Consider the following 25819-nt stretch of genomic DNA (forward strand, 5'->3'; position numbering starts at 1 on the left):
GTGTGTGTGTGTGTGTTAAATAGGATTTTTTTATTGAGGTTTACAGGGAGCAATGCTGATTGTATAGTCTGACAGCTGCAGGGAAGCAGGAAATGTGATATCACTCCTTCATACATTTTGGATGAAGGATGAAACGCAGGTTTAATTAGTGTTGTACATTGTCAACAGAAATATATTGAGGTTTAAATCAATAAAAACAGAAACTAAATGCTTGAATAAAGCAGTTTATTAGGCATTAGGCATTGTTTTAACCACTTAATACACGCCTCTATTTTTTATGTTGTTAGCCTAAATGACATGCTCAAGTTGTGAGCAGCACAGATCCCACATAGACTCAGAGATGTGTCTGGTATCATTGGAAAGGAAACACTCTCAGGATTCTTGTAAAAGTGTCTGTGTGATTCTGTGACTTACTGACAAAGAGTGGCAGAGGTTACAATGATGGGGTTGTTTACTCGCCCATAGGTTTGCCTTTACAATGACATGTGTACAGACATTCAGGGACCTCTCAGCAGGATATAGACACAATGAGGCCACAGCCACATGTCTTGGCTTCATTCAGTCCAAATTTGGAGTCAAAAGACCAAAAGATGAATTTTTCAGAGTTATTTTTCAACAGGTATGTCCATGCGTTTTCCTTAGGTCCTTTTTGGAGACTCCAAATGGACACTTGGTTACCAAATCTGTAAAATCGCAGTCAAACACCTATAACGTTACAACCCCTTTGCCTACAATCAAAATCTTGGTCTCTAATGAAAGCTGACACCATATTATTATTCTAATTATTATATATTATATTATTATATATAGCCTTTTTTTTGTTTGGCCATATCTATCTATCTATTTATCTATTCATCTATTTATCCATCCATCTATCTATCTATCTATCTATCTATCTATCTATCTATCTATCTGACTGACTGACTATCTGACTAACTAACTAACTAACTAACTATCTATCTATCTATCTATCTATCTATCTATCTATCTATCTATCCATCTATCTATCTATCTATCTATCTATCTATCTGACTGACTGACTATCTGACTAACTAACTAACTAACTAACTGTCTATCTATCTATCTATCTATCTATCTATCTATCTGTTTATCTATCTATAAGTCATATGTCAAGTCGAAGAAGAACCAACCGTGTACCAAAATGCCGAGTGCGTAATGATATATGGTTCAACTCTTTTACGCACAGGGCGCACGCCGGTTACGCTTGGAGTTTGTTTATGGACAGCCAAACTGATAGCTTAGTGTCATACACCGTTGGAAACCTCTGACTATTGGCTAAAAGGTTATCAACTTCATTTCACCGAATATTTCCATAGGCTAGAACAGCAGTCAATCAAAGCCATGTCGTCATTGTCGTCGGTCACATGTCCTCATTGGCTTTGGAGACATGTACTGCCTAATCCTAAAAACCGATTGGCTTGTGTGTGGTGTCGTCAGAAGCAGGAGAGGCTCACGGTCGTAAACATCTAGTCAAAAAAAAAAAAAAAAAAAAAAAAAAGTAGTCATCTTCTTGACACAGCAATACAACGGTGAGTCGCTAACATGTCAGACAAAAAACAGACTGTGGACCTCGGTCTACTGGAGGAGGACGACGAGTTTGAAGAATTCCCAGCCGAGGATTGGACGGGGCTGGATGAAGATGAGGATGCTCATGTTTGGGAAGACAACTGGGACGATGACAATGTAGAGGATGATTTCTCAAATCAGCTGAGAGCGGAGCTGGAAAAACATGGTTACAAGATGGAGACGTCATAGCGTCTGACATTCATGTTTGAATATTACTGGCCGACCACAAACCAGAAACCAGAAATGGTTCTGAGGGTGTTAATTAGTTTATTTTTTATTTGTAAGAAATGTTGATGAAAGTAAAGTGTTTGGAGAAAAAAAAAAAAGAAAAAGTAAACATCTAGTCACGTGTACTCTGAGATGGACGTGCAGGTCAGGAAATGACGTAAACGGACCGTATGTGGTTTGTTATTTGTGTTATTACGTTACGTGTTGGACTAAATACATGGACATATTGAGGTACTTCGGTTTTATGGAAACGGATTTCATATTTCACAAGAATGGATATTTGGCGAGCTGTACAGAAAGTCCTGAGTCATAAGATGATCGTTGTGGATAAAGGGAAGACTTTGAAGGTATGTAGTATTATAGCTTTTCTCACTTAGCTGAGTGGCTAGCCGAGCTAATCGCTAATACTATTACGGCTGTGAGCAACCATATAATTCGTGAGTGGTCTTGAATGAATCAGGACAATCTAAGCTTTCCAACATTGTGGGGCATGAATATATATGTTTAAGGGTTGGTGTTTAAAACATTTAGAAGAACGTGTGGCTACCTCCTAACATCCGTCCCGTCCCGTTGACGGAACACCGTGTGTTAAAGAGGTTAAACAAAGTTTATCAGCTGTGAGGTTTTATTTATTCTATAATGAATGTTAGAGAAAACACCATCAATGAAATGTTTCACACTTTTTTGTATACAAATTACTAGTTGGTCTTTTTTATAGCTTAACTCAGAGTGAGTGCAAGCAAATAAGTGTTTCCGCCCGGTCTCGAACCGGGGACCTTTCGCGGGCCTGGACCGAGAATAGTAGACCTTAACTCCCTTAACTTTTTCCATTCATTCTCTATGGTACCGGTAGTTCTTATCACTACGGATGTAATATATTTTTGGCCACAAGCGGGATTTTGGTGGCGCTGTTTCCACATTGTGGGTAAGAGTAAGAAACTGTTTACAGAGGGAAGAGTGAGAAGCGGCAGCATCGAGCAAGTGGTCGACATCTTTTACAACAACAGTAACAACAAAACGTCAAACTTATTAAACGTAAGTCTGGCCGATGAAATTAACGTTAATTTGTAATTCAACCTTAGCTCCTTAGTTACTGTATGAGCAAACTAGCTATATGTTTGTTTACATGTTGTCTTCGCCTTGACAGGTTTTAACTCTATTTGTTGTTAGGTAGTAACGTTACGTTAACGTTAGGTGAGTATATATCACGTAAAAGTAAAAAACTCACATTTTTTTATAAATGCATACTAGAATATGTGATTATTGTACTACCTTGTGCTTTCAGTGTGTTTTAGTGTTATCTGATGTTACCTGTGCTGCTGTTTTAACTTGTTCAAAGCGTCTGTGAACTCCAAATAAAATGCATTATTATTAATAATAATAATTTGTATTGTACAACTGGAAGCGATGTCAATGTATCTTTTGCTGACACTACCACCATAAACATCCTTATTTATTTCTTTGTCCCTTTGATAATCAGTCTGAAGCCTTTAATGCCATAATTGCTGATATTCATCAGTTCTCTGTGAATATCTTTCTACAAGCATAGTGAAGATGTATAATGAATGAACAGATACTACAGCATGTCTATCCTGCACATGTTAGATGGGAGTTTGCAAAGTTTAATTGCTATGACGAAATGAATCTTTTATTACTGTTATTAGCTGTTACATTAATACATTGTGTCCTCCAATCTATCTATCTGTCTGTATGCCTGTCTGTGTAATGTAAAGATATCTATAACTGTTAGTACACAATTATATTACCTAGTCATTATGAATGTAATTCTGTCATTTTAATTATTACTATGTAATATGCATGGTGTTTTGTTGTGTACAGGAAATTATGAAGAAGACTGTCAACTTCTTCCCTGGAAGGATGAAGGTCTCCTTCAGGAAGGGTCCATCGGGCCATCTACGACAGGACCCCTCTGATGAGGCCATGAGGCTCAAAAACAATCGGGCACTTCAGGACAGGTCTCCTCCTCAGAAACATGACTTGGTGAGGAATGAGGCTCTCACTGTTGTCCTTCAGCGGGGAGGGGATGTGTCTGACCGACAAGAGGTGATGGGGGAGTATGTTCTTCAGTTTGGCAAGTACAAGGGGAAAACCTACCGCTGGCTCCTGGAGAACGATGTTGGCTACACCATCTACCTCATCAACAAGGTCGACGAGGAGGAGAGAGATGGAGGCTTCCACCCACAGGGACACGGCAAGGACAGCCTTCTCTCCTTTTTAGAATATGCCAGGGGCTTCAAAGAAATTGAAGACCTGAGGACATTTCTTCGCTCCAGGCAGCCTGCAGCACCGGTGGCCTCAGAGGCCGACACTCTTGTTGGATTTGGAGCCAGGGCCAAGGACACCTGGAGGCAGATCTGGGAGAGCAGGGCAGACGGTTACGCTGCCTTCATCTTAGGTGTTAAGTGCGTCAAAAACAGCAAGATGCACAACCTGCAGCAGTACCTGCTCAAGCAACAGATGCCTGAGTCCTGTCCACCAGCTGCAGAAACCTCCACCACAGCAGCTGCCTCCACACCTACATGTAGAACTCTAGGTGAGCTCACAAAATATGCAACAATATGCATTTAATGTACTTTACACATTATTAATGTTATTGTTGTCATTGTTGCGTTATCTCATAGCGATGGAGGAGGAGGAGGATGAGGAGCTGGAGAGAGGGATGTTAAATGTGTCTCCATCTAAATTTGTCACCGAACAACGTAGGTGGATCTAATTGATAGTAATAAATACAGGAAATTGTAAAAACATTTCTTTCTTCTGTACATGATAAAAGCCTAATGTTACCTGTGCTTTCAGGTCCACCAGCAGCCGTGTCCAGAGCCACAGATGTGTCTCCAGCAGCCGTGTCCAGAGCCACAGATGTGTCTCCAGCAGCCGTGTCCAGAACCACAGCCGTGTCTCCAGCAGCAGGTTTTTCTCCATCAGTGTGGAAGGAGGATTCTGTCACCAGAATTCACCTGACATTACTGTTCTCAGTCAACTAGTTTGTTATTTTGGTCGTGTTCTGACCTGTTCTGATGTTCGTGTTCTTTTGTTCTCCCACTAACCTAAGGAATTAACTTGTCAGCGATGATGGTAAGTGTTTTCCTTTTTTGCATGCTTTTAAGTTGTTCAAGGATTTGGCATGTAAAAACCATGGTGGCTCAGAAAAACTAGGTTAGATATTGGTTAACATGCCACATCTTTGATTGACAGCTGGTATTTTTACTTTATATTGATACTGTGTCTGTGCTTTACCTATTTTAAAGATTTTAAATGCGGTTAAATACCTGATTTTCTATTATAAATAAGTAGTGACACAAAATAAAAAATAAAAACAGGGTAATTTCACCCTTTACTATTTGCCCTACTCCTGCCACAGAGACAACAGGTAAAGACAGATGCATAAGGCCTAAACACATGTATATAGTATATGAATAACAAACTTGTGTAGGGAAAATGACACTGATTTGTTTTCAACAGCACGTAGGACAAATCCTACAGCTACTGTTTCCAGACCTGCTGAGCCTGAGGACCCCCCTGTGACCATTTCTTCTGTGAAAGGTATTTATTTATTTACTTTATTCTCACTTTAATCCATCTTTTATGCTGTTCCAACTGTATTATGTTTCATTTTAAAAATCTATTTATCCCAAAGCCACAGTGAAGGCCCCATTGCCGGTCCCCCCTCAGCTGCTTGCCATAACCCCACAGCTTGGGATTGAGGAACAAGCACCCAATGTGTGGAGACAAAGTATGACATTTTCACATAAGTAGACCTCATAGTGCACATAAACATCAGTTACATTCTGACTAACCCAAATCCATTTTTAATTGCTTTATCTACACTACTCGCCTGACAAGTAATGCTATGTAATGATGTAATGGTAATATCTGCTTTCTGATTTGCTTGATTTTATTTTTTACTTTTGTCTCCCACTATTCTTCTGTGGAGCCAGGGATAACAGCAGCCCCATGTCTTCCTGCAGGTAGATGTTTCATTTGCTTAAGCGCTATGAGAAAAACTATGTTAAGCAATGTTCATTACTGTAATGTCTTTATTTCACATGCCTCTCTGGTTTGTATCTCACCATCCTAGATGCATCATCTGAGACTGTTGCCTTTGTGGAAGCACAGGAAGACACAGTCCTTGTTGAAGGTATTTATTTCTGTGGCTTTGTTTTTTGTTGTCTGTCATTCATGTGGAGCTGTCTTTTTTCATTGTGAGTCGTTTTCTTGTGTTGTATTGTTTGTTTTGCAGCTCTGCCATGTCCAGTCCCTCCTGTCGAGCAACCTGCAGCCTCTGTCCCCGGGTATGATAATGATGTTGCCCAGTGGAACTGCTCTCAACAGCAGAAAATCTGGATGAAGACTGAGTTGGAGGCACTAGGGCTATGGCCAGGGTCCCGTCCAGTACGCCACCCCATGAACATGTTGTCCCTGTGGCGTTATCCACCTCAGCCAGAGCTCATAGACACCATCCCTGAGCTGCCTTCAGTAAAATATTATCAGCTCCATCCATTTTTCATCTGGAAGCCAGAGCACTCAGTCATGGAGAGGCTGAGGAACAATTACATCCTGCCCTGTCTCCATGGATGTCCCAACCCTCAGGTAGCTTCTTCCGGTGTTGGAAGGCCCAGAGTGGTCATTGGCACCAGCGGCCAGTATTATATTTTAGCCTCTCAGCTCACCTGCAAGGCTTGCAAAAAGTACTGGCATGCTGACAAGCCCCAATGGCTGGAGAAGCTGCCGACAAGATTTACTAACATTGTGCCAGCTCTCCTCACATATAAAAAGGCCATCTGCAAGTCTGTGATGGATGAAATGAGGCGTAGTGGCAGATCACCTGAGGACATGGCAAAGCAGCTGACAGAGGTCCTCCACCTTAAATATGAGAGAGCTCACCTGGCCTACCTGCTCAGTGTGCAGAACATCAGGGATGCTGAGGCAGGATTATACGGCCAGAGAACCATCACTGGGCTCCTGAGACAGACAGACACCCCTGCTCCATTTGGTGGATACTCCGATGGCTGGTATGGAGTATCCACTTCTTCACACTACCTGGTGGACTGTCTGATCCATGAATATAAGCGGCAGGAGCAGCTTCTGACTCAGCTGCTGCAGGGGACTTTCGGTCAGGCCCTGAGATCGGATCACACTCGCAAAGTGGCCAGGAAGGTCGTCTTGTCGTCCGGCACCATGTCATCTTATGCCATTATGAACGAGAACTGAATGATCCTGTCCTGGGTGATGCTGCAGTCCGAGTGTGATCGGTCTCTTCATCCCATGTATGAGGGTCTGGCTCGACGGTACTCCGCTGCTGGGATAGAGAAGGCAGGCTACCAGTGGGTGGACAGGTATACATAACAAGTTTCAATTCAATTAAATGTTTAAATGTTTTCATGTCACAGACTTTTTAAATAATTACAAATTCATACAACAAGTCTCATTTTGTACAAAATATGTTGTGAGTAAGATATTTTCCGGCTGTAACATCATTTCTTTTTAATGTTGTAGGGACTGCTGTGCTGCCTTCAAGGTCCTGGACGCTGGGGCTCAGGAGCACCTCTTCTGGGACTGCTGGAAGACCACAGAGGCTCTCGTGGCAAAGGCGACCTCTGGATCCCTGGCTAACAGCAGTGCCTCAAGGACCAAGTTTAACAGAGACATAACTGTTAAGTTAGACTTGTTCCACTGCATGCAGCGCTTTACCAGGGAGTGTGTCTCTGAGCATCATCCTCTCTACAGCTCCTTCTGCCAGTTCCTCTCTGCAGCTTTCGTTGTTGTGGACCAGAGTGACCTGCAGAAGCTCAAAGAGGCATACACCTTCTGCGGAATCTCCCCGGCAAATCCCACCAAGCAGCACATCAGAGAACATTGTCGGACAAAAATACCACAGCCCAGAGAACTGCTGCAGAGGGTTGAAGATGTCCTACATCACTTCCACCTGGCAAAGGATTCAAATGATGTGCTCCTCTTCAAGGCACAGACACGGGGGAGAGATTTGGACTGGAGTATGTGGAGCCAGGCTGTCGTCCTGTTGTTTTAAATTGGGACAACCACAGGAATGTGGACGAAACAAGACATTTTAAGATGAAAAAACAATCGACAGATAAATTGACAGTGCAAACAATTGTTAGTTGTAGTACTATACAGTGTACAGTGCTACGTGTGTGTGTGTGTGTGTGTGTGTGTGTGTGTGTGTGTGTGTGTGTGTGTATGTGTGGGTGGGTGAGTGAATGGGTGGGGTTGAGGGTGGTCACTTCCCTCTCTCTGCAACCCATCTGTCCCTTTCAGCCTTATAAAAGGCAGACTGTTGGAACCCCATCCAGGTCATCTCCTTGACCATGCCTTGTGCTTTGTATAGGGACAACACTCTGGAAGGGCAGTAGATATATTTCCTTGACACTCCGGGGAAGCTGGTATGAATGTGTGGGCTGTTGGGACCCTGCTTCAGTGACTGGTGACAGGACCTGCACAGGCGGCCTGTTGGCAGCTGCACTTCTGACTTCCTCTTTGCCCTCTCCTCTGCCACCTTCTTCCACTCTGCCCCCCTCTGTCTGGCAGCCTCTAGCTCCCGCTCAAAAAAAGGAGAGGAAGTAAACTCATCAAAAGGCATCCTGGGGTTTGTGAGGCCTTCAACTGCATAGGTGTTAAAAACCTTTGTGGAGCAGTAAAAATACTTAACAGTTTTAGTTTGATAAAAAAAAATGAATGGAAGAGCCATCACCCAGATACCGAGACTTGGGCTGACCACAGGCTAAACAGTTCCTGGTCATTTTTTTTGTCTGTGGTTGTTGCTGCTGTGGTTGCTGCTGTTTGCTCAGGATCTCTGTCACAATCTTCTCCACTGTGGCCCGGGTCAGTGACTCCTCCTGAGGGGGAGCCACAGCAGGAGGGTTGAAAGCTGCAGGAGGGAGGGTTGTGACAGGCACACTGACTGTATGGCTGCCTGAGGTCAAACTCTGCCACAGCTGCTGTGTCTCCAAAACTTTCTCTGGGCTGGTGTTCAGAGAAGAGCTGGTGTTTTTTAATTTTGCCAGATGCTTCACATATCTGGAGATATGCTGGCATGTGGTGGGATGAAGGAGACTGTTGGGGTCGGTGCATGCCCTCTGCACCATGGCAGCATAGTCTGCATCCACCCGCTTGAAAAGATCTTTAGATCCGTGGTGCGTAATCAGAAGACCATCGATGGCTGCTCTCATGGAATCTGTCCACCGGCTGTGGTCCAGCACTTGAATAAGGCCCCCTGTCTTGATGGGTCCAGTGCGGATGGCCCAAGGAGAAGAAGAAATAGGCAGCGGTGCTACATCTGGCAGGTGTGAAAAATAAAGCATATGATTATTATAGTGTTTAATGTTGAATTTAAGAGGAAAAGTAATTTGATGATTTATTTAAAAGCTTCCAAGTTCCACATTGTATAATTGGCAAGTGTGAAGAGTTGTTTCAAATAACATATTAACTCAATTTATTGAACATTAATAAGATTTTTTAAAATTATTTTACATTGTGTGTGCACAAGCTACATTGTTTTAAATATTGATAATGGAAAACAATATTAATATGATTATCATGATATTAATTCCAACCAAAGTGACCAAGCCTGTTTTAAACTGTGAAGTTTGTATGAGGGGTGGTAGATGGGCTTTAATTTGAGTGACCTGATTCATGAAGACCTGAGACTGGGCTTTGGCAGGCACTGGTGTCAAGGGAGGCTGGGACTGTGAAACTGCTGCAGAGCACGGCTGGGAAGACAGGATCAACACTGGTTGAAGTGGACTGTCCTGGACAGTGACGCTGCTCTTCTGAAATACAGAATCAAATAAAGTGATTTAGTGAGTCAGTCTATTGGTCAGCGAGTTAATGACACTGAGAGATCAGTCTGGATTACCTGAGAGTCCGTGCCCTGGGCCCCTGCAGCAGCAGGGCATTGAAGCACTTCCTCCTGGCCAGAGGGCTGCAGCTGTGTCTCTATGGCTGCAGCAGCTGGGATGCTATCCTGTGTCTTGTGCTTGTCCCAATTTAAAACAACAGGACGACAGCCTGGCTCCACATACTCCAGTCCAAATCTCTCCCCCGTGACTGTGTTTGACACCTGCAGCGCTGGATACAAACCTCTGTGTCTTCTCTCCTACTCTTCATCTGAGCAGCTCACACCGGCTCCTCTACTGGTACTGCTCCTCTGCCTCAGCAGACATGATGCTGCTGCCCTTAATACAATCAAACTATCAGTTATGAAGAGAGCAGCAACAATTATAAGGAACAAACTTAGCATTAGCTACCTTAGAGACAGTTGATGAACCAGACTCTGGCTACATTACACTAGCAACACACGTCTTAGTCAATATTTTTACAATTGCACAAAACCCCAAATGTCTGTTTGCCAGCAGTGCTCATAAAATCCAACATAAATGATCAAAGTGAAGTTGTTAACTTGGCTACTATGTTCAGCTTGTTAATTTTCAACTACTAGCAGTTAGCTAACGTTAGCATCAGAAAGCTAATAACTGTTACACTACTTTAGAAATACGTTACTAATACGTCGTTTTTAAAAATCAAAATCCCATTAAAAAACGTACTGAGTTTTAGAAGAGGGACCGGAAGTGCTAAAAGCGCTAACGGAATTCCAGGTTTACTGACTCTTGTCTCACACAACACCTTAATTGTTGCTTCCCCTATATCGCGAAATGGCCGACCCAATACCTCTAGATGCCTACCCTAATGAACTTACCTGTGCCCTTAAACAGGGAAAGTAGTGAGGGAAGAGGGATGAAGAAACACCACACACACTCTGCTCTTGCCTTCACTCGTCTGTATTGAGTCTTAATTATATACAGTACAACCAAATTCACACATTTTCCCAGTATGAACAAAATCAGTCTCAGGACCACAGTTTCCACAACTAAGTTATCCTCTATGGTTTTCTAAATAATGTAAATTATATTTTTAACCAGCATAGACTGCAACTTACATGAAATACATTTACCTTTTTAACTTATGTCTTTTAACTGACACATGAACTGACTTGTTACAGTAATAAAATAACATTTTTAAGCATCTTACAGAAAATACCTCTGTGACAAGCTCAAATATAGAAAATGGCGGAACAGTCAGGCGCTAAAGCGAGACAATAACAGTAGCTAGCTTACACGGTGACGAAGTTAGCCAGAAACTATTTGACAACATAAAAGTACAAAATTCACCTCTTTCTCTCACAATGAACAACCATGTCAAAATGACAAGTATCAACAACGTGTGTCACTAGATTTATAGTGCTTTGTGTACGGTAATTACTTTAAACAGGGAAATAGTGAGGGAAGAGAGATGAAGAAACACACACTCTGCTCTTGCCTTCACTCGTCTGTATTGAGTGAGGAAAAGTAGCGCGATTCCCCCTACTGAAGCCCTGAGGCATTACTAGTAGATCGACGCATAATCAACCCAGACAAAGAACACACATTACCTATTTATTATTTACACTCTGGCTGCATATTCGCCACAGTAATAACCTTAGCAATCTAGTTGAAATAACAATTAAATAAATGATGTGTTAAGAAGTGGAACACAATGCATAACGCTGAAAAGGAATAAAATTATGTTTCTGGAAAATCAAATTATTTTTAAATTCTTAACTACCACATAATGTGTGCTATGGAACTATTATGATGTGTGCCCACTGAAGTTAAGCGCTCAGATCGCGGCTGCTCTTTCATTGGATGGTAGGTGGCACATGGGTAGTAGAGTGCACGTGCACAAAATATTGTTACACCTTCAAAACTGTGTTACACATGCACAAAGTGTTTTTACACGGGCACAAAATCTTTTTACCACCACAAAACTTTATTACACATTTGAACATCATTGGACAAGTACAGAATGTTTTTGACCCTTATTTGATCCCACACAGTGCAGCTGTGTGCAAGCAGGTGATCAGTGGTGTTCTTGCCCTGTTTTCTTTTATACAGTCTATGGTTTTTCCTCAAGTAGTATAACCAGCGTCACACGCTGCTGCATATGAATGATGACTATTTGCTCAATTTCATATTAATTTTCATATCAATTTTCATATTAACTCTGACTGAATACCGGTCTCGAACCGGGGACCTTTCGCGTGTTAGGCGAACGTGATAACCACTACACTACGGAAACTATATATCTTAAAAAGTATGCATGTGTTTAAACTTAAAATAAAATAAAAAAGGACTAAAATAATGTACTGATTCCATTCATTGAATCCATTACAGTTACATTACAGTTGAATATTAGAATTTGTACAGGACTAGTACTGCAGACCAGGTATTATATATCTCCTTATATAATGTCACAATAAGACTGGCTTTAATATCAGTATCAGTGACTGAGTCATAATTCTAGTAGATCTGTGACATAACTTAAACTTTTCTTGAAATAAAGATATGAAGTCAAAACAAATGAACTGAAAACTGTTTTTGGAAACTTTTTTGAAGCGACGACACACCTGATGAGAACATTTCTCTGATATACTGTTAATCTGAGGAGGAGAACTGTGATCTGCCAATGCCGATCACTTTATTCGACCAGCCATGTAGTCACATGTGAGCATAGGACTGTAATAATGATGATGGAGGGATTGACAGTGGGCCGTGTCACAGACATGTAAAGGGCCCCTCCTACCTGTTAGAGGACCCCCATCACACAGTTTGCTCACCGTCATTTTGCATATCTTTTGCTGTAGCATTTTACAGCTTAACATACAAGTTATGCTTTGGGTTGAAAAACATGGCCTGGCACTGTTCTCACCCGAAGAATTTAATAAAACCATATGTACTTATGGCCTAAATTGTCCTGTAGCTCTTTTGTCATTTATAAGAGTTTCCGTAGTGGTTATCACGTTCGCCTCACACGCGAAAGGTCCCCGGTTCAAAACCAGGCGGAAACAAACTTGTTTTCTCTATGTACAATAGATAAAATCTTACAGCTGATAAACTTTGTAGAAATTCATACAATGCAGACACAAACTAATATTTGATCCACCTACAGTGTATTTAAGTGACTTATACTAATAATTACTTAATTAAAAAAAGTAAATGGTTCCTAATTGACATGATACCTCAGATTAAATGTAATATTTAGAACAATTGTATTATTTTATTTAGAGTAATACTAGTAGTACTTATATTTGCAACATTACTTGTGAATAATAAAGGTTTATCATTCACTGCATTTGACAGCGAGGCTCATGCATGATGTTGATATGTTGGTTTTGTTAGTGTTGGTAAATCATGAACAGCTGGTAGAAAAGCAAATTCTCCCCGTTGGGGATTCACCCCGGTCTTCCGCGTGACAGGCGGAGATACTGTCCACTATACTAACGAGGAATTGAACCAATAACTCATCAGACACGTCAATCATTTAGTATTTATTTAAGTACTGATTATTGTGGTTGCTGATAACATACTTGAATTCAGGACAGTGAAACATTTTATTGCATCTGTTCTCTTGATGTGACTTTCCACAGTTTTCCCCCCTGTTTATTAATTACTTTAGGTGTAACTGAGGAGGTGTAAAATGGCTGCCAATCTTACTATTTTTATATATTGTGTTGTGAGGAAACACACTCACTGTGTGACTGAATTGAATCCACAGATGTCACAAAAGAGGGAGGAGGTCATTCCACTTACATAACTACATTTTAAATGAATGGTTTGTTATAGCCTATGTATTTTCTCTCTATAAGGTTTTATTTTCATTCTACGAGATGAAATATCTTAGGCTTCCAAATAATTCATCTAAAAAAATCTGACTTCATTTTCATTATAAGTGTTAGATGTAATTATTTTGAGTCACACAGACTCTTTTTTGGATAAGGGGGACTCTCTCACTCTGAAGAGCTCTCTTAAAGTAGCTGATGTAATGGGCGGCTGTGGCTCAGGAGGTAGAGCGGGTTGTCCACTAACTGAAAGGTCAGTGGTTCAATACCCAGTTTCCTCCAGTCTGCATGTCAAAGTGTCCATGGGCAAGATACTTAACCCCAAATTTCTCCCAGTGGCTGCCCTGTGTGTGGTAGACTAGTAAAGTGCCACATAGGTACAGTCCATCCTGCAGAGATACTGTCCACTACACTAACGAGGACAGAAACAATGATACACACAGCTATGTCAGCCAGCTAGTGTTCTTTTAAACACTGACGTGGTTATGTCTTAGGCACAGTGACATGTTTTTACATTCATTCTATATTTCAACAGACTAAAGTGTTTGCCCCATTTGTTTTACTAACTTAAATGACATGACACATATCATAATAAATATATAAATATGAGTAGTAATGCAAACACACATTGAATCTGGATCCTGGATCTGTGTGTGATGGCAGACAGGATCATATTCAGGACAACGTAGTGTGTGTGGTGGTGCTGCTGCTGTGAAGAGTTTGACAGAGTGATATTAAATGTAGCCTGTGGGGTTAAGGATGAGTCAGTGGAATTGAACTTCATCAAGCATCACTAAATCAATTTAATGTAGAAGGCAGAAATTAAACGTTAAAAGTTCAGATAAATATTTTTTAAAAATAAAATAAACAGAAACAGTTAAAACTGAAATCATTTTTCACTTAATATTTACTTAAAATCATTACAGCTAAACATTTTTAGGTAATCAGTCACAACAAAGGTTTTGAGTCTGTTGAACTTATTCAGTTTTACAGTGCATGAATAAGTATTTACAGTGGCACTGTGGATATGCACACATATATCATAAACTACAAAACCTGCAAATGATACAGTTCAATGTATCAAATGTCAAAACAAGTAATTAATCATGGTTCCATTCACTTTTTTCTATAAACATCAGATACTATACTATGCATGTGCTCTTCATGACTTTTGCCAAAAACAAAAACAAAGAAAGAAAGTAGTTACATGTTAAGTGCAATTACTACTACAATACAACTAATACTATACATCAAACATGCAGCATGTAATATTCATAAACATCTGTCTGTTGTTATTAGCAGTGCTTTAACAAAATAAAGTATTGGAAAGACAGAATTGATGCTTTGTCCGACGGTCCCAAATCAAGACTGTCTCTTCTCATGTGTTTCAATATCCTTTAGATCTCACCTTCACACATTTAACTTGTGATAGTGGTGATGAAGAAAGTGCAATAATTATGTTTGTGAAACACCTGCTTTTGCTTGGTTGTCATTCTGATGAACAGGAGCTGTCTGCTCAGATCAAGTGCTGGTGGAGTGAGGCGTATCGGAGAGATTGGACGACAAATTGTAACCATCTGAAAAAAACAATGACAAAACAATATGATTCAGTCTGTGGCAAAACAATACAACTGATATTAAAAGAAGAGGCTGTGCTTTTAAATGGCACGGTCAGACTGCATTGACAGAGTAACTGTGATGACCAAAGTCTGCTTACAGCGCTTGTATGGAAGCAGTGAGGTTACCTGACCTTGGCTAGTGGCTAAAGGCTACATTAGCAACTCAAGTATAGCAACAACACAACTAAATGTCCAACTGAACTGTTGGTGCCAGGTTTTGACACTGATTCTCAAAGAATTGTCTATCCTGAGGTTGATAATGTCACAGAAGTACAATGCTTAATCAGGGCTCGTTTGATTTGGTGTGTTAGCATGCATTCACTGATTAGCACTAACCATAAAGCTGAGGCCTATGAAAATGGTGACACCATAAAGGGTTATCAAAGTTGTTGGAATTTGTTCTCTGTGATGTAGGAATGTCTGTGCAAAACTTAATGATAAGCCATCAACTTATTGTTGAGATATTTCCCTCTTTGTTTGTCTGTTTTCTCAACTGTTGTTATACCTCTTCCTCCTCCTCTTCTCCAGTTCCGGAAAAAGCCCAATCCACTTGATGATGAGTTTCCAGCACTGGTGGTCTAAAATCAAGAATAAAAGTGAAAACATGAATTGCCATAATATTCGAAAAGGGACTGGTGAGTTACTTACAAAAAAATTACATGAATAAGAAAACTGTTCTTACCTTTGTTGCACTGGAGCTTACTGACTTGAATGTAAGTTCTGACCGCACCTGAAAAGTCAATTCACCAAAAATATAAATAAATTTGTTTTCAAGAAAACATGTTTAAGAGGTTAAATTTGTATGATTTTATTTATTTGAGGCAGGAACTGTTACCATTGTTTTGGGTTCCAAACCTGCCACTGCCACTAATTTACTTTCATTAGCAATTGCCCAGTGAGGTAATATTATGGATCCCAGTCCCACTCCTTTTCATAGCAAGACCTGCCCTACACTGCTTCTAATTGGCTAGTGCTCTTTGTTCATTATTTGGGTTGGTTAGGTTGGTCCGAATTAGGTAAGAATATTAATGTAAATCAATCAGAGGTAGAGTAGGACAGGTCTTGCAAAGAAAAGCAGTGGCTAAGCAACATATGCCAATACTCAAGCTATCAAGCCAGCTTCTGACAGTGGCATGTTCAAATACATTTTCATTTTATTATTACTGGTTATGATTATTACAGGAAACTATGACTGAAAGGTGTGAAAGATTGACTTGGGTAGGAGAGCGTTCTACAAAAACATTAATGCAGTTTACACTGGTACAGTTATTGATCACTTGTACTTCATTCTTGTTTAAAAAAATGTGTGCTGAGTTTGAACTGTACTGGATAATCTATTACATGTGTAGATCACTTAATTCTACTATTGATCTCCCCTCATCAAGCCTGAGGATTAAATGCTTGTTGCTATTATATGGTTCATTTTTAAAATCCTGTGACATAGAATTATAAATCATGTTTTGGTGTCTGATAAACCTTTAAACAAATGAATGGATCATTCAAAATGGTCTTTCTGGATTGTATTTGACCTCTTTTGTTTGAGATACTAAATGAAGAATCTATATATATCTCAGTAAAATCATGATGGTAGCTGTAATGTCACAGGATTTGTTTCATTTATCACTCTGGAGACTCTTTGCTGGCTTTCTGCTGTTCATCAGCAAATTCACATATCAAACATTTGCTATATAATAATAGACATACATACCTTTTTGTCCAGTAGCGTTCCAAAAACCAATATGAAGAAACCCTTTATAAAGACACACAGAGTGACATCAGGTAAGCAAAGCAAACTAACAGTTCAAAAGCCAATTGAATTATTGAAAGTTCCACACTATAACATACAAAACATACATTAGTAACTACTGTATTACTGTATCATATGTATGTACCTGCAGCGAATTGAAGAATGCAAATGCTATATGGATTCCTTTGTTGTTTGGGCTGGTCAAGATTCCGACTCCCAGTCCCCAAGTTATTCCAAAAAATGGTGTGAGGACAGCCAAGCTCCTAATAATGACCAGTAGAACGTGCCTGTCATCTGCTTGTGCAGTTACTGCCCTTCTCCTCAACATTTTGTAAATCACCACGATCAAGATCAGGAAGTTTATCACTACTATTAGCAGCGCAGGGATCACGAACGCCAGCAGAGCTTTGGACTCGTCCCAGTTGAGCCAACAGACCCCCTCTCCTCTGATGTATTCATCTTTGGATGCAGTTACAGCTATAGTTATAGTTGCAATAATTAAGGGTGCTCCATAGCCTAGAGAGAATCCAATGGCCAACATAGACTTTTTAGTCAAACCGTGGTCAAAGACATTGACTGTGCGGTAAAACAACAGGAGACCTGAGGCTAACATCCAGAAGAACAGGGCTAAGTAGAAAACATGGATAAAAAATGTAGCTGCAGTGCATGCTGGTGGGTTTTCTGTGTCTGCATCTGAAATGGCAGCCCCAATAATAAACCAAATATTTGCAATCAGGAGAGACACTGCAATGTTAACAATAGACACGTGGCGTAAGTACGATGTGTTGTTCCTTCTTATTTTTCTCCATATGACAGCTTCAATGATGAGGCATATGACCAAGGAAGCCATGGATATGCCAACGCCAATGTAGGATATAATATCTAACACAGGGTCTTTTGGACTGCTGGGTGACATTAGGATAGAGAATGAGGTCAGATGGTTGCAATTGCAGGTGGCAGTTTCGTTAACATTGGATACCAACTCACAGCCCTCATCATCCCATCCTCCGAGACCATCGAAGAGACTGAAGTTCCAGAAGACACACTGAGGTTTTCCCAGAGTGTCATTTATAATATCGAATGTGAATGATACGTTATTGATGGTGTTACTGGACTGAAGAAGAACCACTCTCCCATTGATGAGTTTGATGGTTGAATTGTTTTCAACTCTTGGAGGGAGTACGTTATCCATTGAGGCAAATGTTATGACTGTGATGTTATTGCTTCCACCATCAGGTATGTCTACCACCACTGTAGAATTAAAGTCTTCATTGAACGTCCCTGTGACTGCAGTTTTGTTCAAGAGAATAAAGGGTGTGTTAATGGTAAAAGAGTCACTGGTAAGGGCGTTTGTTATATTCTCAACAGAACGTAATAATGTTGAGCTGGCACTTTCAACTCCACTTCTTGTTACTGAACTGGTTCTGTTATTGTTTAGATCGTCCCATGAACTCTTTGCCTCATTTGTGGTGAGGACACCAACAGCAAATAGGACATCCTAAATTAAAAAGAAAGAAGATATTAGACGTTGTGAAATGCAGTTCATATTTTCATCAAGATGAATTGTTTAGGACAGGTGTTAATCTCAGCAGACTAATACACATACCGTCATTGAATTTTGAGATACTATGATTTGTGATGATACTAACGCTGCTGCTACATTGTCGAGTACTTGAACAATGGCGTTAATGTTATTGGCAGATTCAACTACAGCTGTTGTGGAGTTGAGAGTAACACTGCTAAGTCGATTCAAGAATCCTGGCAGTGACTGGCTAGTCAAGACCTGTGAGATTGAAAAGAAAAGCATTATAATTACACAATAATTAAAGGTTCAAATTAAAGCTACTATGTGCATGTTTTTTATTCATTTATCCTATTTTTTAAATGTATTCAAACAGCATGAGATTTTGGTTGTTGAAAAATGAAACAATCCTGCTGAAATTAGGTAATTGGCAGATGCAATTTGGAATTCATTATGAGGACTAATACATTATCAACTGGTAAGTTTAAATAATGACAAATCATTTGAAATAAATATAAACAAATATACAGTAATATTCAAAAGTTTGGATACACTTTGTTATTCAGGACAATCAGAAAATCTGTCCAAATGTTTGACTGGTACTGTCCATCCTCCCAAATGTTAATATATTCTATGCCACTCCAAATGTGCTGTCATTGGCGAACAGTATCCTTTAGGTGCATTCATGATTCAGAAAACAGTGACATTTCTAAACACAGTGAATGATAGATCTCTACAATGTCAATGTCTACAAAAACATAGTAATTTATATTACAATCAATCAATGTTATTGATTGTGTACTGGAAGGTCAATTGTTGTTAGACCCTGACTGACTGGCGTATTGTTGGGAGATTTGATTACCTACTGACACTCACAGGCCACCTATGTTTAAATTATACACAGAAATTACCACTAGATGGTGCCAAAGTAATAAATTAATAAATAAATCTGTAGTAACTTGACTGAATTGTTCTGAATGGACAGCCTTGCGTTTTGCAGTATGTATTATAATGGTTACATGTTACAACTATTAAACATGATCATCCTTACCAAAGATTCACATATATCATGTACAAACTATTGTTTAATAATTTTGAGTGTGAAAGTTCAAAATAACTGACAAATAAAAACTTCTAGGTGGACCTTGAACAAATAATCATGATTATCTTACATAATTTTCACGCAAATTTGTGATTTCTCTCATCCCTAAATGCTTTTAAGATCAGGAGAAAACCAACATTTTGTTTCAGAAACAGGAGAATCAGGTCACCTGAGACTGATCGAGCAGATCCTGAACTGCCTTTAGGATGCAGTTGTTTTGTTGATTGACCCATTTACCCTCAGTTCCACTACAAACGGCTGTCAGTTCCCCCGCTTCATCTGCTTTGGGGCAGGGAACTTCAGCCACATCACCATCAGTTCCATTACCAAAGACTGGATCATTGCGACAATCAAAGGCTGCATAGAAAGAAATAGATTATGATCTCAGAAACAGTACAGGAAAAAAAATGTAAAAGTGAAATGTAACAAATGTTTTGTAATGTCTGGATCAGTACTTACACTCTGCGAACTTCAGGTTTATAGTGCCTTGAAATTGGCCATGGGTTTCCTCTTCACAAGTGAATGTGATTGCTGAGCTTGGACAGTTTTGGATTGGGAACGAATGGACTACACTATTTGAGCCTAAACATAAAAACATAAAACAGCACTCCAATTAGAAGAAATAGTTTAATAATTTATATACATTCAATTTTTCATATAGTTATTACAGAACTAAATTATTTCACAAATTATTTAACAATTGTTGATTTGCCTTTTGGTGCTTTTTTTCAGGGTTACCTGCTGCAGGTGTGCCTATAATCTTAACCCTGTAGGGGTTTTGGACAGAGCACGTCACTGTCACCGTCACCAGTTTCCCAACCGAACACTCAATAGTGCTTCGGATCGGCGACACTTGGATCAAGGGTCTTTCTTGGATAGTAAATTGTCCGTTGGATTTCTGTCGGAAAGCCACTTGGCCTTGTTTCAGCCTACATTCATAAACTCCTGAAATAAAAGGTGATCATCAGTTTAAGTATAAAATACATGAGATGACACCAGCCTTAGGTGCCAAGCTCAGTTAGTACATCATTTGTTATATAGTGGAGAGAAAATGCTTTAAAATATTTTGTACGTATTTTGTGTCTAAACTTTTTTGTTGTCATTGGTCCCTCTGTTCAAAAGTCTCCAGGCTGCACTGCATGATTCAATGAGGCTTCTGTCAGTAGAAAAATCATTTCTCTACCTCTCGCCACCTAAAGTTTTCACTTTTAATTTTCAGTTTCATTCAGAGAGACTGAATTATATTTCACTGTAGCTGGGTGGAGTAAAACCATATCTTTCTGGTCACAATTAGAGCCTGACTGATGTATTGATCAGCCGATATTATTGGCCAATATTGGCCTATCACATGTATATTGATATTGAAGTATGTTGTCTGATATGCGCTGATTAAAAAAAAAATATATAGTTATAGAGACAACATTTTATGTATATTTGTTCCATTTTCTTAAGTTTAATATATACATACATATGTTTTTGTTCTGTTTTTATTCATATTCATAGTTATTCACAATGATTCATTTCTTGTAAAGTTTACCGTTTCAGTGTACTGATGTCATTTTATACAGTAAAGTTAGTTCAACTGTAAAATATCATGCCTCCATTACATATCTTTTTCACAAGCATTTAATAACAACGTTTATGTATATAATTTGTATTTGTGAGATCTATTGTGGTCGATATATTGATATAGGAATTGTTTTACTCCCTATTATCAGTATCAGCATTATCATGTGATAAATACCATGTGCACATACATTTTGTTGGCATTGTTAGGTAAGGCTATACACTGAAAGTAGTGACAGTGTTGACTTTGCACCATAACATTTTGCCCTCAAGCCAATCAGAGTTCTGCATTCATGCAGGTTAGAGCACTAGGGGAAGTGTCCTTGACAGCACTTGCATTGTAAATGTGTAAATAATGTACAACTCCCCCATTGACTGCAGTGAAACAGATCCAAAGCTTTTCTTACCACTGTCAGTGTCAAAGGCTTTTGACACAGTTAGCTTGGCCTCTCCATTATTAATTGAAAAGGTATGTAAAGAATCTTCGGTTATTGGGTTGCCGTCACGTGTCCACACTGCAGTCAAGCTGGAAAGATTGAGATTCTCTGGTGGAGGGCCACACGTCACAATCACCTGTTCCCCAGAAATAACTGTAGTTGGTGTAAAGCGTAAGGGCTCTGTGCCTTTAAAAAATGAACACAAAGGTCGGACAGTTATTACACATTAGTGTATACGTCTATATATATATATATATATTTTTTTTTTATTTTCAATGTGTAAAATTGTCTTACTGTCAAATATCATAGGGTATGTTTCTCTCAGATCTCCAAAGATCCCTGATTTTACTGCATTAATTTCTGCATCATTAAAAGCAGATGCTGCGACAGTATAGTCAACGATGGTGCTTCCACTCCTGTAATGTAGAAATGAATCCCAGTGAGCCACCAGCAGGTATCATGTTATCCATTTAAGACCACATTATATATGCTCTGGAAACATGACGTTAACGACTTACATACAGACGAGTTTTGAATACTGTATGATTACTGGTTTATGTTCAGTTAAGATCTGTTACTCAAAATAAATGGGGGTTCTAAATTCACTTTTTTGTCCAGTGACCAAATGGCTTATGAATGTTGAAATTCCACCAGCCGCTCAATAGATTACCATTGTCTTTCTGGTTGGTGAGTGAAGCAAATCTACTAAATCTTTACCTATTTATCAATAATAATAATAATAATAATAATAATAATGATTACTTTGACACTATGCTAATATAGTGTACTGCCAACTTCAAAAACTGTCAAGCTGTCAGTAGAAAATTATGTAATTCCCAAAATGGATTTAAGGAGAGTAAAGTCAAAAGAATCAGCTTACCTTAAATTAAGTCGTGTTACTGATTTGAAACCTGAAATGTGTTCAGTACATTGTTCTTGAACCTGTTAGAGACAGAACATAGTCTACTTTACATAGGCTGCACAATTAAATCAAATATTAAATACATTCATTGCATCAATGCTGTGATAAAACTGAATGACACAGACAGAAGACACATTAAGACTTACAGCCTTTCTGATGTTTATGTTAACTTGGTTTGTTGGAACATTATATTCAGGTACAAAATCCAAGTCCATGGTGAATGAAAAGCTCCTCTCTACAACAGAGACAGTTGTTATCACAAAGAAGCAGCATCACAAGAAATACACAACTTGATACTCTACATGTAATGTGTGATACCCTCTGTTGTTGTTGTTGTTGTTGTTGTTGTTGCTGTTGTTGTTGTTGTTGTTGTTGTTGTTGTGTCCATTGGCGTTGTTGTCATAATTGGTGGTGTTGTAATCAATGGTGTCGTTTTCATGGTGGTCATTGGTGTTGTTGTCATTGGTGTTGTTGTTGTCATTGGTGTTGTTGTCATTGGTGTTGTTGTTGTCATTGGTGTTGTTGTCATTGGTGTTGTTGTTGTCATTGGTGTTGTTGTCATTGGTGTTGTTGTTGTCATTGGTGTTGTTGTCATTGGTGTTGTTGTCATTGGTGTTGTTGTCATTGTTGTTGTTGTTGTCATTGGTGTTGTTGTCATTGTTGTTGTTGTTGTCATTGGTGTTGTTGTCATTGGTGTTGTTGGCATTGTTGTTGTTGTTGGCATTGGTGTTGTTGTTGCTATAAAAATATAGAAATCATTAAATGCTCTTTTAGGTAAATGAATGCTTTTTTATTTTCCCAACACGGGTCTATTCCAGAAAGCAAGTTGAGTGAATGTGGGAATCCGTTCCAGGTTTAGACATAATTTCAACTCTGGCAGGTTTTCTTTGACCTGCCGACCAGCCACTGCTCTCAAACCCCAGGCCAATGCTTAAGATAAGGGGTAGTAAGGCATTTGCTGTAAGGACTCCACAATAGTGGAATAATCTTTCATTGTAAATCAGACAACCTAAAAACTCAATTTTCAAAAAAATTGTGTTTTTCTTTTTGTTTCATGCTTTTATTCTTAGTCTTACCTTTATGGTTCTATTTCTTGATTGCATTAAACTTTGAATTTGTATTGAACTGAGTATTTTCTCTGTGAAGGTTGATTGATTGATAAAATTGTTTTCAAAATTGTTAAGTGCTATATAAACATGAAGTTTATTATTATTATAAGTATTCTTTGATAAACTCTGAGTTTCTATCTGCTTCCTCTATCCCACAGAGTCTGACGCAGCTGTCAAACAAGCACTTTCATTTCCTTCATTGTTAGAGTCAATACTAAAGTGCATACTTGGAATGCATTAGTTAGCAGATCATGAGGGAGATTTATCCTGGTTGGATTTTAACCCAGGAGGACGACAGGCATTAACTCAAATTGACTTTAATTTCCATATATGTGTAAAACATGTGGTAATAAGTTGGAATGAAGTTGGCTAGAAAGGTCTAACACAGAATTGGGTAAAAATGTATACCTTGTTTTATAAACAGTCAAACCAAACAGGGTCAATTTTGACCCCGGAGGACAAAAGTTGCATGGTCGATAGGAAGACAACAGGGGAGCTAAGATGACTCAAGATACTGGATTTAAAATACTGCAAACTTAAGATGTACGCTCAGTTCTAACTTCAACTGCAAACAACTGCACTCATTGTTAGGCTACTGGATCAGATAGTGAGGTTACAGTCATAGGTAACATGAATGAATTGTGGTGATGAAACGCTATTAATGATGGGGTTTTTTTAATTCACCATGCACACCTTTATCCCACAGTAAACATAGTCAGGGTTGATTGAACTGACTCTGATTAGCTGTTCTGGATCCTAAAACTCAGATTTTCCCATCTAGAACTTCATCAACTCAGAGTTCAGAGATAGACTCCTTGCTTCCTGAAACAGACCTCAAGTATCTTCTGTTACCAGAAAAAATACAGGCAAACTTTTTCCCATACCATCAGGTGGTGGACATGGCGTGATACCTGCGGAGAAATTGAAGATTCCATTTTGATACCACTTTTTTCCATATAAAACTGTATCATATAGATAATAATCAACATCAGATATACTTATATACTGTTTTAGCCTCATTTGTCACTTTTCAATACTTTCAAAGGAACAGCTGAACACTCTCTATCCTTACTTGTGAGTGGTTGACAGAACTGATCATTAGAAGGAAGGCTATTTATGCAGCTACAGGTTGCACTGGTGGTATTGCTGCATGTGCCGTAGGTGGTACACTGGTCACATGACCAACCATACTGCTCCTCACACTGACAGAACAGTCCTCCGGTGGAGTTTGGATAGCAGCCTTTAAAGAAAGTTGTCAGATTATACACTATTCTATAAAACAGCACTGAATCAGCCATACAAATGTACAGTAATTCTTACCTGTGGTAAAATTTACGCTTATTACACTTAAAGACTTAGTGATGAGTTGTGGATAGTCCAAATTTATTAGGAAGTTCCTGAACAGATCAATGAAATTTGATGGCACACTGGCGACTGGGATGCGCAATTCAAGGGATAAATCTAATTCCACAGGTTCTGTGGGGCGAAGAGGAAAGTATGTTATCATCATAGAAACATATTCACAACACTTTTTCATCAACTGCAGTCATTATGACATGAATTGTAACTTTTTGGTTAACTTTTTTGGTTGGTGCTTGAAATGGAAATGTCCATGGTCTATGTGCAATCTGTGGCTGGAGGATGTGTGAGCCTTCAGCAAAGTGTATATTTCAAACCACTGAAATAGCTATAAAGTTCATGTGTCATACCTGGCGGAGGGAGTGAGGGTGTTGTTGTCACTGAAAAAAAGAAAAGAAAAAAATCGGATTAGTTCGATTTCACCACTTTTCATAATTAGCCACATCAAACACATTGCTAGTGTTTTCACAGTAAGCCCCATTGCCATCTACATAGAACAACTCAACATATGCATTTACTATTGATCAGTCATACTACAATATTATCTTCAATATGTTCATATGTCATACCAATTGTTGTTGTAGGGGATGTTGGTGCTGTAAAAAAAACAAAGAAAAAAAGCATTATTATATTTTCAATTACACACAGTATATAATTGCAAAACCATGGAGGATATTAAATGCAGTTTTTCTATAGAAAATAACTCCCAGAACTTAACAGTAGGTGTTTTTAAATGTCTCTTATATGTTCTTTTTTTTTTAACACTACAGCTAACAAATCTCTTGTACTTTATTCATGCAAGGCAAAACTTGATTTTCCTCATACCAAAAAGCAGCTATTACAGTTCATGCCAAAGAACATGAGGGAGTATTTACTTGATTGTCACTGGTTCCTTGTTACATGATTATAGTAGCAATTACTTCCATGCC

The 25819-nt window shown here is 39.1% G+C and overlaps 2 protein-coding genes across 2 annotated transcripts; one reads left to right on the top strand and one right to left on the bottom strand.

Moving 5' to 3' along the window:
- Window positions 1-1540: 1540 nt before the first annotated feature.
- LOC128377156 (26S proteasome complex subunit SEM1) lies at window positions 1541-1780 on the top strand. The gene has a single exon (XM_053337065.1). It carries the CDS (start codon window positions 1564-1566, stop codon window positions 1774-1776), a length of 213 nt encoding a protein of 70 aa, XP_053193040.1. The 5' UTR covers window positions 1541-1563; the 3' UTR covers window positions 1777-1780.
- Window positions 1781-8074: 6294 nt separating this feature from the next.
- On the bottom strand, window positions 8075-25038 carry LOC128376875 (adhesion G protein-coupled receptor F5-like). The gene is made up of 14 exons (XM_053336730.1): window positions 24852-25038; window positions 24604-24771; window positions 24416-24442; window positions 21471-21686; window positions 20236-20442; window positions 19957-20079; window positions 19667-19854; window positions 18480-18656; window positions 17019-18371; window positions 16835-16876; window positions 15809-15856; window positions 15632-15704; window positions 8655-9130; window positions 8075-8476 (listed from the first exon to the last, which is right to left on the bottom strand). The coding sequence occupies exons 1-14, from the start codon at window positions 25036-25038 to the stop codon at window positions 8075-8077; spliced, it is 3687 nt and encodes a 1228-aa protein (XP_053192705.1).
- Window positions 25039-25819: the final 781 nt, after the last annotated feature.

This window comes from Scomber japonicus, chromosome 17 (assembly GCF_027409825.1).
Source record: "Scomber japonicus isolate fScoJap1 chromosome 17, fScoJap1.pri, whole genome shotgun sequence".
NCBI classification, from domain to species: Eukaryota; Metazoa; Chordata; class Actinopteri; order Scombriformes; family Scombridae; genus Scomber; species Scomber japonicus.

What these genes read in the sequence shown, in the direction of transcription:
- LOC128377156 (XM_053337065.1), top strand. Translation starts at nt 1,564, where the DNA reads ATGTCAGACAAAAAACAGACTGTGGACCTCGGTCTACTGGAGGAGGAC.
- LOC128376875 (XM_053336730.1), bottom strand. Translation starts at nt 25,038, where the DNA reads ATGATAACATACTTTCCTCTTCGCCCCACAGAACCTGTGGAATTAGAT. An exon ending in AGCCTTTGACACTGACAGTG is followed by an intron (nt 20,443 to 21,470) that starts GTAAGAAAAGCT and finishes CTTTTATTTCAG; the next exon opens with GAGTTTATGAATGTAGGCTG. An exon ending in ATCTGCTCGATCAGTCTCAG is followed by an intron (nt 18,657 to 19,666) that starts GTGACCTGATTC and finishes TCAATCTCACAG; the next exon opens with GTCTTGACTAGCCAGTCACT.